Genomic DNA, 18,562 nt, shown 5'->3' with positions numbered 1-18,562 from the left:
GTCAGTTCTTCTGGAATATAAACATCAGAGTCCTCCATCCCAGCCATGGGCCCCAGACTATGTCTATAGTTATAGCACTGTCCAGCTAGCAGGTGACAGTCTTTGTCCCTTTTCACATGTTAACCAGGCCATATTTAATCGCTGTCCTGAAAAAATTATTGATGTTTACAGAGCTAGATAGCTGAAGCTCAAATTAGACACACAGCACACAGGTGAATGAATCAAAGGAGCAATCCCCTAACCCTCCATCTCTGTTCTGTACATCTCCATAAAGAGTGTTAATATTCAAAAGATAATTACAACAGGGAAAGCTACTACTGAGCTTTCTTTATAGAAAACCCTGAATTTTCTACATAACCACATGGGTGCATCTTGTACTAATGTTTATTTGTAAAATAAAGAAGTTATATAACTATTATTAAACATTATAGAAAACATCAGTAAATATTGTATATTGCAAAAATTATATAATTATGTAAAACATTGTAAATATAACAGAAACCTGAGTGGGAAAAACAACAGGGTCCCTTTAATTTATCCTTCATCAGCAGCATGTACTTACGTTCGTCCCAGCGCCCTCTCTGCTGTATTTAGCAACCAGGAGATACCAGTTTCCAGAGTTGTAGCTTACATAGGGCTATGGGCTAGGGTCCACCTGTCCGGGATTCACCCAGATAGTTCGGGTTTGGAATCATTTGTCCTGGTTTCAGACTGCCTGAAACCCAGACACATTATTCAGACTGGACTATAGCTTCCCAGCAGGGTTGCTGGCTGCAGTTGTCTAAGCTGAGAGTGTCTGCTACACTCTCTTTCATGCTGCCCAAAGCCATCACTAACAAATCTCCCTCCCCCACACAGACGGGAGTGGAGAGAGGGCTTGATCTGCAACTCTTCCTCTCGGCTCTATCCCTCTGTGTCTGCCCACACTCCTTAGAAAAGGAAAGTGCAGGCTGGAAATTTGAAGTCCAGCAGCCTCAGATACATCTGGATGAGAGGTGCTGACTGCCAAAGGGTGAGTGAGCTCACCATCCATCCCTGTCTGTGACTGAAGTCACCCCCTTATCTCTCCTTCCTCTGAGTGAGTACACTAAGGTAAATCAGGGTTTTCAGAGCACCCCTTACTTTAGAGTTCCTCTTTACACCAGAGACCACAGTGTTCCCCCTTCAATCAGAGTCCTCTCCGTACATCAGAGTTCATAGTGTTTCCTCTTAAATCAGGGTTTCCAGAGCATCCCTTATGTTAGAGTCCCCAGAGTTCTCCCTTACATCAGAGTCTGCAGAGTCCACCCTTACAGTGAAAGGGAACTCTGTGAGTTCAGATGTATAAAGGGGAACTCTGTGGACTCTGATGTAAAGGGTGAATCTTGTAATTAACTTCATATGATTAGAAATGTTATTTAATAGCAAAATATATGTAAAGTTTATACTACAAAACAAAATTGCAGTGCGCTCCTAAAGTGTTTGGGTTTGACTTGAAGAAAGGGTGGCAACCCTACTATGGGCTCACCATGTCACAGCAAGGATTGGTCAAGTGCTGTCACATAGAGTGATTCACATGCTTCACCATAGCCACAGGCATCAAGTATTTCCTTTATCTCCAAGCATTGAATGGAGAGGCTAAAGAAAGCTAAGAATATGCTGGGGACGGGTAGAGGGACTAAAGAACCTGAATAGGAAAAACACAGGTTTGCTTTAAAAGAAGAAAATAAAATTGACCCGATACCATTATTGCTTACCTTTAAATTTAGATCACCAGATATATTAAAATTGTAAAAAAGTGATACGACATTAATAAGCAAAACAAAAAAGGTTATCGCCTTGATTTATGAATTATAGAAACTGCTGTAAAATGTTGGAACGAAAATCAAATGTATGCTAAGCAATATTTTGTTTTTTCCCCCAGTTTGTAAAAAGCCTTACACCTGTGAAGAAGAAAAAAAAGAAGGTGCCAAGTCAAGTGAAGGACTCAGATGTTTCAGTGGAGGCTGTGAAAGGCTCTGAACTATCTGTTTCCAATATGGACATTCCACCAGTAGATGTTGAGTTCTCCTTCCCCAGCTTCTCCAAGCTACTAAAAACAAAAGGTGGTGCAGAAGGTGAAGCTATCACCAAGACTACAGAGGTTTCCACAGCTGAAGAACAGAAAGGGCTAAAGATGAAATTCCCACGATTTAGGCTCAAGGATACTGCTGGAAGAGTTTCTGTAGATGAACACAAAGCAAAAGCCAGAGCTGAGGGTGAGGTTAAAGAAAAATCTTCAGCCAAATTTGGTATTTCTGTTCCGAAAATGAAAAAAACCAAAATAGATGTCATCGTATCAAAGCCAGATCTTGATGTGTCTATGCCAAAGGCTGCAATTGAAACTAAAGAAGAAACAATTTTTAAGGCACCTCAAGTAGAACTTGACATACCTCTTCATGCTATAAAAACGGAAGCACCAGATATTCCTGAAAAGATTAAAGTACCGGGGCTGAGCACTGCTGTTAAAATTCCAGATGTTGAAATCAAGATGCCAACAGCTAGTGTTGTTGAATTGGAAGCTCAAGAAGCTAAGTTCAGCATTCCCCAACTGCCAAAAGTTGGCATTTGTACACCTCATATTGAAAAGGAGCAAGATATTGCTATTCGGGTTGATAGAAGGTCTAAAACAGAAATCACATTACCCTCAATTGAAATAGCAGCACCTAAAGTGAATGTAGATCTGAGTCTGCCAAAAGTTGAAGGAGCTGTAGAGGTTGAGCCACCTGAAAGCACTAGTCATGGTTTTCAAATGAAACTGCCAAAGTTTAGCATGTCTAGCAAAACTTCAGAAACTGGTTTTAAAGCAACACCACCAGAAATAAAAAAAAATATTGAGGTGAAAGTTTCTGATGATAAGCTAAAAATGCCTTCTATAAAAACACCACAAATTGGTATTTCTATACCTAAAGGTAAAGTGGATGGAGATAGTCCTGATGGTCAACGCAAAAGTGCCATAAGATTGCCATCTCTTGAAATATCTGTTCCAAACTTGGATGTTGATGTAAGTGTCCCCAGGCTGGAAACAGGAGACATTGCTGTTGAACAAGTTGGAGTTCCAGATGTAACATTAAAAATGCCAAAAATAAGCCCCCCTGGAGTACGCATGAAAGTTAAGGATGCTTATGCTGCAAGAGCCCATATGGGCGATGCGAAGACAGAAAAGTCTGAAGCAGGGGGCACAGTTGAAATACCTGATGTGATGCTTCAAATGCCAAAACTTAGCCTACCTAAAGTGGGCTTAAAAGGTGATAAGCAGGAGGTCCCGGCTGAGGAGGTAGCTGACAAAGGCGAAGATGAAGAGTTTAAATTGAAAGGGCCTAAAATAAAGTTGCCCAGCTTTGGAATTTTATCATCCAAGGAGAAATCAGAGACTGAAGCTCCAGAAAAAACATCTACAGAATTGGAAGGGAAACTAAAATTTCCCTCTGTTACGTTGCCATCTGTTGACATTTCATTACCACAAGTCCAAGTCACTGAGCCAAGTAAACTGGAAGTTACAGCTCCCTCAGCTAAGATAGATGTTAAAGCCCCTAAGCTGGAAAGCCCAGACTTGAAGCTGAAGATGCCCAAAATCTCCATACCCAAATTAGATATCTCAACAAAGCTTAGCAAACCTGATGCATCTCCTCCGAAAGTGGGAATCCACATTCCAAGAGGTGATTCAAAAATAAAAGATGATGTGACTGCAAGAGAAAAACAAATCATCCCTGAATTGGATATTTCTATTCCCAAGATTAAACCTGTTGACTTTGGCATAACATTACCTAAATCTGATGACAGCATTTTGCTGGAGAAACCAAAATTGGCAATGAAGCTTCCAAAAGTGGAGTCTGATGCAATAGCATTTGATGGGAAAATGGGAGACTCAAAAATTGGTCTTCCCTCTTTTAAAATGCCTGTTCTTGAGGTAGAGACCCCAAGTCTTCAGGTTGACTTAAACCTTCCAAAGATGAAAACTGATGAACTTGAACTAGTTAGTGATGAAACTGAGACTAAATTCCAAATGCCCAAACTAAACCTCCCTAAACTGAGTGATGTAGCCAAAGATATGGATGTAGAACTTGATGTTCCAAAGATCACAGGTGATTTGTCTTTACGACATGTTACTGCAGACACAAAGGTACCTGGACTGGATATAGAAGATAAAGGTGTGAAAATGAGTTTACCAAAAGTTGAGATTGGATTAGGGAAAGTCTCTGACGTAGAAGTTGGTGAGCTCAAGCAAAAAGTTGATGTCAAGCTCCCTAAAGTAAAACTGGAAAAGCATGATGTGGAAGATGTAGGAGCTAAAATTAAGTTTCCATCAGTCAAACTTCCTTCTGTTGAAATCACTACACCCAACATTCCTGATGTAGACATTGATACAGGTGTACCAAAAGTTGCCATGGAGCTGTCAGGTAAAGAGGATTTAGCAGTAGATGTTTCCAGTGAAGCTGAAGCTAAATGGAAAGGTCCAAAATTTTCTCTTCGCAAATTTGGCATTTCAGGCCCTAAAGTGAAAAAAGTTGGTGAGGTAGATATAAAAACATCACACACAGAGAAAGATACAGAGGTTGCAGTCAAAGGACCAAAGTTGAAAATGCCTAAATTTGGAATGGTGTTCCCAAAAGCAAAACAGGATGTTGAGGCTGCAGGAGACAAAAAAGCTAGCAAAGGAAAGTTGGAGTCCCTTGAATTATCCACTGATGGGAAAGTGAAGCTCCCATCCATTGAACTACCCACTATTGACATCAAGGCTCCAAAGTTGGAGGTAGACATTGCAGTACCAAAATGTGAAGAATCTCAAATCTTAGACAAACCACCTGAAATAAATATTGACATTCCAGATACAAAGCTGAGCCTTCCCAAATTTTCTTTGCCAAAATTTGCAAAGGGCAAAGGAACTGATGAAGACACAGAATCAGAAAAAGTTAAAGTTGCAGTCTCTCCATCTAAAAAAACAAAGACTATTGAGGCTTCTGCTGAACTCAGTGAAGGTAGCATTGAGGCCAAAGGAAAAGGCAAAGATGTGAAAATGAAAATGCCAGCAATCAAGATGCCTTCATTTGGAATATCAAAGAAAGATGCTGATGCCACTGAAACAAAAGTGGAGATCAAAACTCCTGATGATAAAACCAGAAAAGCAAAAGAAACAAAAGACGATAATGGAAAAATGGCTTTTATTAAAATGCCTATGTTTAAAATGTCCCCTCCAAAAGTGCAGGCACCCAAAGCTGATGTTACACTAAAAGGTTCAAAAGACGACCTTAACCTGTCAGACATTCATGTGAAAGTACCCCAAGTTACACTGCCTTCTTTTGGCATAAAGGGGGATCAAGCAGCTGAAGCTACTCTTTCAAAAACAGAGACAAAGATATCAGAGAGACTGGAAAGCCTTGAGGTTCAGCTCGGTGAAAAGGTGAAGATTCCCTCTCTGGAGATCTCTACGCCACCAAATGTTCCCGCTTTGCAAATTTCTGTACCATGCGTTAAACCAGATATTTGTGGCTCCTTGCCCAAAGCAGAAGTTGATGTTTCTGATGCAGATATTAAAAGATATGAAGGTGATTTAAAAATACCCAAAATACCTTCCATTGATGTCTCTTTGCCAGATATAGAGCTGGACATTGGATTGCCCAAAGCAACTGTGGACACTACTTTAGCAAGTAAAACTAGTCTTAGCCTGGAAAAGTCAGCTGCAAAATTGGCAATGCCAAAGTTTGAACTGCCAAAGTTCGGAGAGCCAGAAGCCAAAGAGGATAGCAGCATGAAAGGGTCAAAAATTAAAATGCCACATGTGGACATTTCATTTCCCAAAGTCAAATTAGATGAAGAAGACATACCATTTATTGAGAGTGAACTAAAAATGCATGGTTCAAGTGCTGAAACAAGATCTACTGAAGCCTCATTCACTATGCCTTCTGTAGAGTTACCAAAAATGTCTACTCCCAAAATAAGGGCGCCAGAACTTGAGCTAGATGTCAGCCTAAGCAAAGATGATGTAAAATTCGAAGACAAGTCAAAGACACCAAAAGCAGATTTAGACTTTTATGAAGGTGAACATGAGCTAAAACTCAAGATGCCAAAAATAAAGTTATCTAAATTTGGAAGTCACAGTGCTGGTGTACAAGAAGACACAGTCAAAATAGATGCTAAGGCTTCCAAACAAGAGGAAGGTTCAGATTCAGGGATTATGGGCTTTAAAATGAAAATGCCTAAGCTTCAAGTAGGATCTCTTAAGGGAAAAGTGGATGTTGAGAAAGAAGGTGACCATAAAGTGTATGTGAAAGGTGATGCAAAAGCTTCAGATCATGAAGATTCTGAAAATGGACGACTATTCAAAATTAGGATGCCTTCATTTGGAATTACCAGGGACAGTGCAGATGCTGCTACTGAGCCACTGCAACCATCTGAGGAAGGTACAAAGTTCAAAATGCCAAAAATCTCTTTGCCTGATGTTGGATTTTCAGGAAGTGATAGTGAGGCATTGGTGTATTCAGAAGGTGGTCAAGCCAGTACTATGGACAAAATCAAAAGCACCACATCATCAAGCATTGAAAATTTAGAAATAGATTTGGGCTTGAAAATGCCAAAAATCAAGATGCCAACAATTGGATTACCGGGAAGGAAGGGAGATGATGAAATGGAGATGTCACTTAATGAGGAGTCAGAGGCAAAGAAGTCTTTCCTTAAGATGCCAGATGTGGAACTTTCTGCTCCAAAGATCAAAGCACATGGTGAATATGAAGTGGATAGTGCAAAACTGGACACAGAAGGAAGTGATTCTTTAAAGAAGAGCAGTAAAACCAAGGGGGAACACAAACATCATGGCACTACAGAAAATGATTCTGAAAATAAACTCAACATGAATCTCCCCAAGGTTTCCGTCAGTTTACCAAAAGCTGTGACTGCTAATATTGAGCTTTCTGCTCCCAAACTAAAGCCAGACACGGATGACTATGACATAACTTTGAAAAGTATAGGCCACAGGGAAGATCATGAGGTAAAGAAAGCAAAAAAAACTTTCTCTCTTGGAAAAGTAAAGGATAAAACTACATCTGATGTAGACAGAAGTTTAGAAATTGAAGGACCAGACCTCAAGATAAAGTTACCAAAAATAAAAATGAAACCTTCTTTCAGTCGGTCACGAGGAAAGGGAAAGGGGGCAGAAGTAAATGGAGAACCTGATGCTGCAGATGCTGATATTGGAGCTGATGGCTCAGGGAAGTCTTCAAAGATTAAATTTCCCAAGTTAGGGTTTTCTTCCTCAAAGACACATTCTGGAGAGATCGGTGTAAATGGAACTGGTTCCTCTGGCCACTTGAATGGTGAGAATGAGATGTCTGTCCAAAATGGATCCCAGGATGGGGTCTTAAAGGTTGGGAAACTCAAGTTTCCTAAACTTGAATTTTCGTCACCATACAAAGGCAAAGAAATAGACTCTGAAATGAATCTAAATTTGGTGAAGAAGGAAGAGCTAGATTCTAAAGAGGAAACAAATGAGAGCTCCTTCTCAAGCAAATTTAAATCTCCTAAAATAGCCTTTTCTGGTTTCAAGAAAAAAGATAAAGGTGAGTATACAGCAGCAATGGAAAACGTTGGGGAGGGAGACTCAAAATCAGGAAGAGGTCGCATTTCACTTGGATTCTTGTCAAGTAAATCCAAGGGGGAGTACACAGTGGACAATACTGGCATAGAGGATGACACAGAGGGGAGCACCAGCAAAGACAAATCAACTAAATATAAGATACCTAAATTATCCCTGGGGACTAAGACAGAAGTGGACAGTTCTAAAGAGATAGAAAAACACATTGAAGAAGGTTCTGAAGAAGGTTTCAAGATCAGCCTGCCACAAGTGGGTTTCACCACCCATCAGGAAGAACAGATAACCAAGGAGGAAGAGACTACTCTGGGCTTCCTGAAAGTTACGACAAAACAAATCAAGACAGAGATTGTAACAGAGAAGACACTGGCCATATAAGACAATCAGAACTGTTTTTTGTTTTGTTTTTGCCAAACAGTTGATATAACAACAGTATTTAATAGTTGCAGGCCTCACATTTCCAAGATAATCTCTCCACTCTAACCCCTAATGCAGCTTTGATCAAAGAGTGCTAAAGACATCATTGTAAAAGTGACCTTTTTGGCTTGTTTCTGAAATTGATCGGTTTAAATCAAACTATAATTAACACATGGTTTAAGAAAAACACTAAAAAACATTGTGTTAGTGTCATACATAATGAATATAGAGTTCTCTCTCTTTAGTAAATGCTGTGGTGAGTAGTATTGTAGGAAGCATTTATAATCGTCACTGGGGCTATTACCACTGAGTTGGATGGAACACTATTAGGATTTTGATGCCAGAACTGGAATTATTACTCTAGGATTATTTTTCTTGGGGTCACTGATTCAAATCCCGAAATTGTTTTATGATATTTCCTAAAGCCAGTTTTCATTATCTGAAGGAAGGTTATACCTTAATATCCGCTTATGTGGGGCAGATGACATACTTCCTCTTGCTATTTGACTGTCTTAGCTCTTAATTTACCTGGTATAGTTGTAGGTCACCAGAGATGGCCAATAAAAAAAACTGCAAGGAGAAAGGTCCAAAATAAACTAGAGTGAGAAGCAACTCCTTTAATACTTGCTTCAAGTATAGAAGTTTTATTATCCCTGGGTAAAAAGTCTTATACGCTGTACTTTTTTTCAAACATACTTAACATGGAAAAAAGTATGTGAACACCCCTTCAAATAATTACGTTTGGGTGATTCTACAAAGGGAGCTGTTAATACTATAGCATACAAAGACGTTTTAGGCAATTGTGTACTTCCAAGGTTGTGGCAACAAATTATGTAAGGCCTCTCTCTGGTCCAGCTTGACTTTGGCACCAATCCAGCAACATAAATACTGATTTGATGAGTTTGGGGAGGAGGTTATTGTGTTGGATGTACAGAGCCCTGACTTCAACCCTATTGAACACCTTTTTGTCCAATATCCCAACCCAACCCAACCCAACCCAACCCAACCTCACAAATGCTCTTTACAACTGAATGGGCACAGATGCCCAAATAAACACTCCAAGATCTTGTGGAAAGCCTTCTCAGAGCCTTTTACAGCTTCAATGGGGGTGCCAATTGATGTCCAACAGACTAATATAGGTGTCAGGGTAATGTGTGCATAATGGTTTGGCCTATATGTAAATCTCTTGTGTATTTATACAGTAGCATATAATTTACAGAAAACTGGATCATCATCAGCAGATACTGGGCCCCTGTCCAGAGCATCACTTTACTAAAGTGCATTTCTTTATTATACAGGGTCAGACTGTCCTACCAGAACAGATTGATGCGTTTGTATTTTTGCATTTTGTGTTCGTTTGAAAATACCTATATTGCCAGGTTTGTTATTCAGCTGTTCCACAGTCATTACACATATCTTCAGAGTAGGAGGGAGTCATTGGGGTTGATTTATTAAAGGCAAATAGACTATGCACGTTGCAAATTCAGTTGCACTTATTTTCCTTAGAGCTTGGTGAATGCGGTGAAGCTTCACTTTGTAAAAAATACCCAATCAGGTGCAAGGAAAATATAAAAAAACAGCATTTTTGCTTGCACATGATTAGACAATCATAATTATGCCACATTTACTAGTTTTGGGGAAAATTAGTGCAACTGCACTTGCAAAGTGCACCGTCTATTTGCCTTTAGTAAATCAACCCCTCTGCTTTTGTATGGCTTGCTCATTGGATACATGAAGCAAAAGATGGCTCAATGCATGTGAAATCAATGCCCTAGAACTAGAAGGGGAACACAGTCGGTGGATAGCTACTTCTATCCCAGCTATCTCATAACAGGTGACTTGCTTTATAACAGACTCCCTCTAAACCCAAAAAGTGACCACGTCTACTTTGTTAACAATTTCTGGTTTCATCGTTAATAAGGCTGAAACCTTGTTGAGTAAGGTATATGTAAACGTCAGACAATATTTTTTTCAGTTTAGAGGGAACTCGTCAGGTTTTATTTTCAGTCTGTGTCTCCACTGGAGAAATTTTCCCTCACTTGCTGTTGGGACAGTAAGTATTGGCAAATTCCTCCAGTGGGCACACAGCCTTCAACAAATTACGTATTTTTAGTAAAATTAGGAAGGATTAGAACCTTTGTCAGGTTATTTTTTTTTTTTTTTTTTTGCTCCTGTGGGACAGGAAGTGATGTGATATCCCTCAAATGGGTCATGGATAGCATTGACAGACAAAACAATCTACTTTTCCCAAGTCTATCCAAAGCTAAAATAAGTTGGGCTTTAAGATATTTTCTTACAGACTATGCTTTATTTTTAGAACCATTCAAACCTATAAGCACCATCTTTACATACAACTCCCTGACAATTTTGCTCTGTATATAATGCCAACATTGTATACAACATTGTATGTATAGGCTTATACTGACTGCTGTTTCAATGCAAACCCTGTAGTGATTTCATGAGCCAGAAGTTGACTAATGCATATTCTAATTCTTGTGTCTAAGTTTATTTTAATGTCTTCTTTTATGAACGATGGAGCAAGAAAAAATGGAGCAAGAGTTGAATTTTGCCTGTAGCAACTAGATTTTCGAAGTTTGGTAAAAGATGAAAGCAGATCAGTTGCTATCGACAGCGATTCTTCTCCTGCTCTGCTTTTGACTAGTAGTTACAGATTGTTCAGAGCAAACTAAAGACTCTCTGTGAAGTGTCAGGGGCCTCTGTATGGTTTAAAGCTGAACTCCAGACAAACAGCTAATTACAGCATGAGAACACATATATGAGAGCTGTTTCACCTGCCAAAGTATTTGTGTTTCTGTCCATCCAGTCCTAAGATTTACGCAGCCTAAACCAGCTAGGCGACCAGAGTTTTATTTGCACCAGTTGAGCAATACAGCTAGGTCACCTCCTGCCCCCAGCCTGTGATTGGCTAGTGAAAGAGCAGCAGCTGACTAATATGGTCATCTGTCTGCTCTCTTCACCTGTTAGCATGTTCCTTGTCAGCACATGTGCATTCAGGATACATGATTGGCTCCTAATGCTGTCCCTCCGGCTCTCAATCTGCTTATAAGACTGAAATAAAGTCAGGTATTTACATTAACTACATTTACAATACATATAATATATATTTTTTCCCAATAAATACATACTTGCGTTCAGTGGTGTTATTTTTTTTATAATCTACCTGGAGTTCAGCTTTAGCATTTCTTAATGACATCACTTCCTGCCAAGGTTGCCTGGAAACAAAATGGTCAACTTGTACCTGCATTACCCTTAGGTGTGTATCCCTAGTGGTTTTCTAGGAGAAACATAAGATGAACCAAGACTGGGTTTACATAATCACCATAGACTGTCAGAGGCAGCTGCATGTAGAAAATAAATGGGTTTTCTTGTATTTTGGAGGTTAGAGTGGGATTGTAGCACGAGAGAGTTTATCGTCCTGCAGACTGATGTGACATTTATGTTATCGATAACAGCATTCGTCATTCTGTGTAAACATACTTGTGAAAATCTACAGGCTACTACAAGGTGTATAATGTCTTTTTTTGTATTACCATTACTGTTAATTATTAAAAAAAGAATAAAAGTGACTTTATATTTGAAGTGAAGAAAAAAAAAACGATTGTTTTGTAAAGTATCAACTAACCTTCCTTCTGCTATGGACTTATTTTTTAAGTGGCGTTTTGACATAGTAATCAAATCTTTAATCAAAACGTTTTAATAAACATTTCACTGAAAAACATGAAGAGTGGGGTGTGCCTGTGTATGTTCTGATTGCCCAACCCATACGTGACTTCCTAATTAGTTGTCTTGTAGAAAAACAATGCCAAGTGTCACTTTAAAGAGAATCAGTCACAATTGTGCTTAGGAAGAATCTGACTATACAGTCTTTAATTAGGATTATTATATATTTTTGCTTTTAACATCTGTGTAGTAGACATGTGAAATATTTTGTTTCGGAATTTTGTTTTCGTCCAAAAAATGTATTAATTTAGTTACTCCCGAAATTAGTTTTTATTTATTTTGTTTCGTTAAAAAATGCATTCGTCTGAAAATCCGAAATAATTAAGGTCGAATCTGTCATTAAAGGCATATGGTGTCTGTCGAATGTTCTAAGAAGATTCGACGGAGCAGCTAAACTGTACGACGCTGCAATCATACATTTCCGGTTGAATGTTCCGCCTACAAGCTATAGTAGAATTCTAATGTTGTATGGCACTAGTAATAATTATATTTATTAATTATTATTACTAGTCAACCAACATTAGAATTCTTCTATAGCCTATGGGCAGAGCATTTGACCATAAATGTCCACTCGCAGTGACTTCATCTTATCTTCATGAAGATCTAAATCTTCATGTTGAATCTTTTCTCTCTATGTTGAATAATCTTGGACTAATAGAGTTAGGTTAGGCACATTCAACCTCTGTTGTTATTGTCTCTATAATGTCGAATCTTTTCTCTCTATGTCAAATCTTTTCTCTCTATGTAGAATAATCTTGGACTAATAGAGTTAGGTTAGGCATATTCAACCTTTTTTGCTATTGTCTCTAAAATGTTGAATCTTTTCTCTCTATGTCGAATCATTTCTCTCTATGTAGAATAATCTTGAACTAATAGAGCTAAGGTTAGGCACATTCGACCACAGGTTCGATGGACACAGATTGCTATTGTCAGCTCCATGTTGCATCTCCTATCTATATTGAACTGTTGTCACAACGAAAACTAAAATAAAGCATTTATGTCGGATATTTTGGTTTTTGGATTCTGCGCGTTCGTTATCGTTTGTTAAAACGATAACGAAAACACCCGAAATTCAGATGAAAATGCATTCAGACGAAAGTGAATGCACATGTCTACTGTGTAGTTATCCCTCTTGTTTTACACGGTATTGCTTTTAAAAGGAGGGTTTTATACATATATTTTTTTTTTTAGATGTAAAGTTCCCCTCTTGTTAAAACAGTCTTACTTTAATAAGACATATACTTTGCCTCTTGTTTTTTACAGTCTTGCTTTTATCATATTCATATTTGCCCCCTTGTTTTGCTTCTAAAAGATGTATAGTTTTCCTCTTGTTTCAACAGTCTTGCTTTTTAAACTGTATAGTTGCCCCCTTGTTTCATACAGTCTTGCTTTTTATACTGTATAGTTGCCCCCTTGTTTCATAGTCTTGCTTTTTATACTGTATAGTGCGCCTTCAATAAATTCGTCTTTTTTCGTTCCGTTCCATTTAGTGTTAGCCGTTAAATTGTATTTCGTAATTCGTGTCCGAAATTCAATTTGGATTCGTATGAAATATACAAATTTTCGGTTTGTTAACTTTTCATAACAATCACAAACGTTCGTTATGATGAATTTATCATTATGAGGGACTCCCACCATCCCTGTGCTGTGCTGACTTCATTGGTTTTTAACTTCATCATAATGAATAATTGTAATTAACGAACATTCTTATTTTGTCCGATTCTGAATCTCCCATCGACTACCAGTACCAGTCTTCCACTCCCATATTAAAAAAGGTAATTTTCCCAAACCCTCACTCAGCAGCAGAAGAAAACCTCTGATTGGTCAACAAAACACCAGTCACGTTTCCGTTGTAATGGAATTTGGATCTGAAATTCGTAAACGAAATTTCGTATTTTGTACAAAATTCAGAAGCATAGAAATTCATATTTCGGATTCTCCCGAGTGTACGAATTTACAGAAATTCGTACGAATTTACAGAAATTCGTACGAATTTACGATTCATACGAAACTAATCGTTCATGTCTACTGTATAGTTGCCCCCTTTTTTCATACAATTTTGCTTTTATAAAAGGTATAGTTTCCATCTTGTTTCATACAGGCTTGCTTGTATAGTTGCCCCCTTGTTTTTACATTCTTGCTTTTATAAGATGTGTAGTGTCCCTCTTGTTTTGAACAGTACTACTTCATATTTCCCCCGCACACGTTCCTGGTATAAGCTTTCAAGGTTTGGGTGCTGCAGCAACAACCAGCACACCAAGGATCGCCACAAAGTGACGTCCAAACAAGTAGTTTATTACATGATCACAACACAAGAACGGTGCAATGTTTTGGAGTCACGCAGGACCCCTTCACTGGGCATGTGCCCAAAACATTGCACCTTGCATGTTGTGTTGTGATTATGCAACAAACTAGCCGTTTGGATGCCACTTTTTGCCTATCCTTGGTGTGCTGGCAAATATCTACGTCTTGTTTTGAACAAGCTTGCTTTTATATCATGTAAAATTTCCCTCTTATTTCAACAGTCTTGCTTTTTTAAGATGTATAATTGCCCCCCCCCCCTTTTTTATACAGTGTTGTTTTTAATAGATGTATAATTTCCCTCAGTGGCGGCCGGTGCTTAATATATTGGGGGGGCGGAAAACTAATACCAAGCCGCCCCCCCCCCCAGAGATGGATGGGAATGTGGTGATCCCCCCCCCGCCACTCGCAGGAGACGGACCCGTGGGGGAGTGCCTGCAAAAGCTAGTGCATGGACCGCCGTACATGGTGATTAACGTAGGGGAGCCAACCTGCCCCAGTATTACTGCGATGGCTGGTCAGGAACTGGTTAAGAAGATATATACTTTTCCTCTTGTTTTATACAGTCTTACTTTTATCACAATTATAGTTGCCCCCTTTTTTTTTTATACCGTTTTGCTTTCTAAAGATGTATAGTTTTCCTCTTGTTTTAACAGTCTTGCTTTTATCACATTTATTGTTGACCCTTTGTTTTATATAGTTTTGCTTTTAAAAGATGTATAATTTCCCTCTTGATGCACCATCCTTGCTTTTTTAAGATGTATAGTTGCCCCTTTGTTTTATATAGCCTTGTTTTTATCAGATGTAAAGTTTCCCTCTTGATAAAACAGTCATGCTTTAATAAGACATACTTTCCTCTTGTTTTATACAGTCTTGCTTTTATCACATTTAGACCCCTTTCACACTGGGTCCGCATCCGCACTAAAGCGCCACTTGTTATAGCAGTGCTTTAGCTCTGTTTAAGCGGTGCTTTGGAAGTGCTCCCCATTCATTTCAATGGTCATGCAAGAACTGGGATGTTTTCAGCTTCCAGGAATTGTGTACAGATCCTTGCAACATGGGGCCGTGCATTATCATGCTGCAACATGAGGTGATGGTTGTGGATGAATGGCACAACAATGGACCTCAGAATCTGATCATGGTATCTCTGTACATTCGCAATGCCATCAATAAAATGCACCTGTGTTCATTGTCCATAGCATACGCCTGCCCATACAATAACCCCACCGCCACCAAGGGTCACTCAATCCACAACGTTGACATCAGCAAACCGCTCACCCACATGATGCCATGCACGCTGCCTGCCCTCTGCCCTGTACAGTGAAAACCTGGATTCATCCGTGAAGAGAACGCCTCTCCAAAATGCCAGACGCCATTGAATGTGAGCATTTGCCCACTCAAGTCGGGTCGAGACCCCGATGAGGATGATGAGCATGCAGATGAGCTTCCCTGAGATGGTTTCTGACAGTTTGTGCAGAAATTCTTTGGTTATGCAAACCGATTGTTGCAGCAGCTGTCCGGGTGGCTGGTCTCAGACGATCTTGAAGGTGAAGATGCTGGATGTGGAGGTCCTGGGCTGGTGTGGTTACACGTGGTCCGTGGTTGTGAGGCCGGTTGGATGTACTGCCAAATTTTCTGAAACGCCTTTGGAGACAGCTTATGGTTGAGAAATTAACATTCAATTCAAGGGCAACAGCTCTGGTGGACATTCCTGCAGTCAGCATACCAATTACACACTCCCTAAAAACTTGCGACATCTTTGGCATTGTGGTGTGTGATAAAACTGCACATTTTAAAGTGGCCTTTTTTTGTGGCCAGTCTAAGGCACAACTGTGCAATAATTAGCATCTTGATATGCCACACCTGTGAGGTGGATGGATTATCTCGGCAAAGTAGAAGTGCTCACTAAGAGCTAAGAGCCCTTTCACACCAAGCCGCCAATAGCGTAAAACACCGCTATTTTTAGCGTCTGATTTTTAACGCTATAGCACCTGCAAAACGCCATCGGTGTGAAAGGGGTCTAACACAGATTTATGCCCTGTATACACAATAGGATTTTCCGACAACAAAACCATGGATTATTTTCCGAAGGATGTTGGCTCAAACTTGTCTTGCATACACACGGTCACACAAATATTGTTGGAAATTTCCGAATGTCAAGAACACGCTGACGTACAAGACGTGCGACGAGCCGAAAAAAATTAAGTTCAATAGCCTGTGCGGCTCTTCTGCTTGATTCCGAGAAAGCGTAAACTTTTGTGCGTTGGACAAGTTTTGTTGTCGGAAAATTTGAGAACCTGCTTTCAAACATTTGTTGGCGGGAACTCCAACAACAAATGTTCTATGAAGCATACACACGGTCGGACCTTCCGACAACAAGCTCACATCCAACATTTATTGTTGGAAAATCCTATCGCGTGTACAGGGCATAAAACACATTTGGGAACAATATTTGAGAGAAATAGACCTTTGGTGTACAAAGGTCGTAGATCTTTAAAGTGGAAGTAAACCCTCCTATTGTTTCCAGCCATGGAAGCTGCCATCTTAGCACCTGTTTAAGCTTCAACTGCCATGATGTTGCACATGTGATCAGTTATGACACCAGCCATTGGATGGTTTGACAGTTTGGTTGACAGTTCAACCAATGTGATAGTTAGCATTTCCGGCATGCCGGGAATGTAACTGTTTTTTTAAAACTATTAAATCAATGGGTTTACTCCCGCTTTAAGTCCAGCTCATGATAAATAGGGGCAAACACAAAAATGTTGCATTTATAATTTTGTTCAGTGTATATAGTCTTGCTTTTTATCAGATGTATAGTTGCCCCCCTTTTTTAGTCTTGTTTTTATAAGATGTATAGTTTTGCTCTGTTAAAACCTTTCATCAATTATTTATTATTTATTTACAGTTGCCCCTTGTTTTATACAGTTTTGGTTTTGTAAGGGGTGTCGTTTTGCTCTTGTTTTAAACGGTCTTGCTTTTAGAAAATGTATAGTTTCTCTCTTGTTTTATATAGTCTTGCTTTTATCACATGTATAGTTGCCCCCCCCCCCCCTTTTTTTATTTTTATTTTTTATTTTTTTACAGTCTTGCTTTTATCTGATGTATAGTTTCCCTCGTGTTTTATACAGTCTTGCTTTTATCAGATGAATAGGTTCTCTCTTGTTTAGTTCTGGCTGAACATGACACTTAGGGCTCATTCCCACCAGGTCTACTGATCATCATAGATTATAATAGGCTGAACGCAAGGGCACATTGAAAACAATGGTTACCCCCTGCTCACACCATATAGGTGCGGAGGTGTGCGCTGCAGCAGTAACATGGAATCAGATATGGGGCGACCTCTGACCCTGAACTCAAGCTTCAAGTAGATGAAAAACTTAACCAAATACAATTATAGGGCTCATATATAATAGAGAACATAACATTTAGGACACAATATAAAGACTTTGGTCTTATGGTGTTGTCTTTAGATGTTTAAAGCAGCAAGGAGAACTACTTGATTGGAGGAGAGACGCTCACATGACTTTAACAAGTCTTATGACTGAGTTATCTTCCAAACAGAGCACATCCCTCTATAGTGTATACTTGTCTCAATTAAGGGGAGACTTACTAAAACTGCAGCGTGCAAAATCTGGTATAGCTGTGCATAAAAACCAACCATCTTCCAGGTTTTATTGTTAAAGCTTAGTTGAACAATCTGAAGTCTGAAGCTGATTGGATTCCATGAAGAGCTGCACCAGATTCTGAGTGCTACAGTTTTAGTAAATCTCCCCCCCAATTGTCGTTTCTGTCTTCTGCTCCATTGCTATCAGCATGAATCACTTCTGACAAGCTTTCCTGACACCAAGAGAAAAAAGGTGACAGGAGGGACCCTTCAGCTGATTGACAGCCTCAGCTCTGTTCCGGTGTGCTGTGTGAAGGGCGTAAGTCCCTTCCCTCCAATCAGCTCTCAGAGTTCTCCTCACTGAGATTTGAGGAGCCATGTCATCTGCTGGTGTTGGTCCACTGTGCTTCATTAAGTCCAGGGTCAACGTAGCCGTCTACCAGGAGATTTTGGAGCACTTCATGCTTCCTTCCGCAGATGAGCTCTATGGGGATGCTGACTTCATTTTCCAGCAGGACTTGGCACCTGCCCACTTTGCCAAAAGCACCAAAACCTTGTTCAATGACCGTGGGATTACTGCGTTTGATTGGCCAGCAAACTCACCTGACCTGAACCCCATAGAGAATCTATGGGGCATTGCCAAGAGAAAGATGGAAGACATGAGCCCGAACAATGCAGAAGAGCTGAAGGCTGCTATTGAAGCATCCTGGTCTTCCATAACACCTCAGCAGTCCCACAGGCTGATATCTTCCATGCCACGTCGCATTGAGGCAGTAATTGCTGCAAAAGGGGCCCAAACCAAGTACTGAGAATATATGCATGTACTGAGTAGACATTGTTCTATGGACAATCCTTGTTTTATTGATTGCATATAATATTCAAATTTTCTGAGA

The 18,562-nt window shown here is 39.6% G+C and overlaps 1 protein-coding gene across 4 annotated transcripts in view; it reads left to right on the top strand.

The window, feature by feature from the left end:
- The window catches only part of PRX (periaxin), a 96,703-nt gene extending 84,940 nt beyond the window's left edge, over window positions 1–11,763 (top strand). For all 4 annotated transcript variants that reach the window (XM_077482330.1, XM_077482313.1, XM_077482322.1 and 1 more), the window contains one exon: window positions 1,904–11,763. In XM_077482330.1, coding sequence (XP_077338456.1) covers window positions 1,904–7,981 — 6,078 coding nt within the window. In that variant the 3' untranslated portion in view covers window positions 7,982–11,763. The remainder of the gene's footprint in view (window positions 1–1,903) is intronic.
- Window positions 11,764–18,562: the final 6,799 nt, after the last annotated feature.

Source organism: Lithobates pipiens, unplaced genomic scaffold, assembly GCF_037356315.1.
Source record: "Lithobates pipiens isolate NorthernLeopardFrog02 unplaced genomic scaffold, aLitPip1_a1.2 Scaffold_1, whole genome shotgun sequence".
Classification (NCBI taxonomy): Eukaryota; Metazoa; Chordata; class Amphibia; order Anura; family Ranidae; genus Lithobates; species Lithobates pipiens.
The sequence above is the reverse complement of the archived record's forward strand: the minus strand, read 5'-3'. Positions and strand labels throughout refer to the sequence as shown.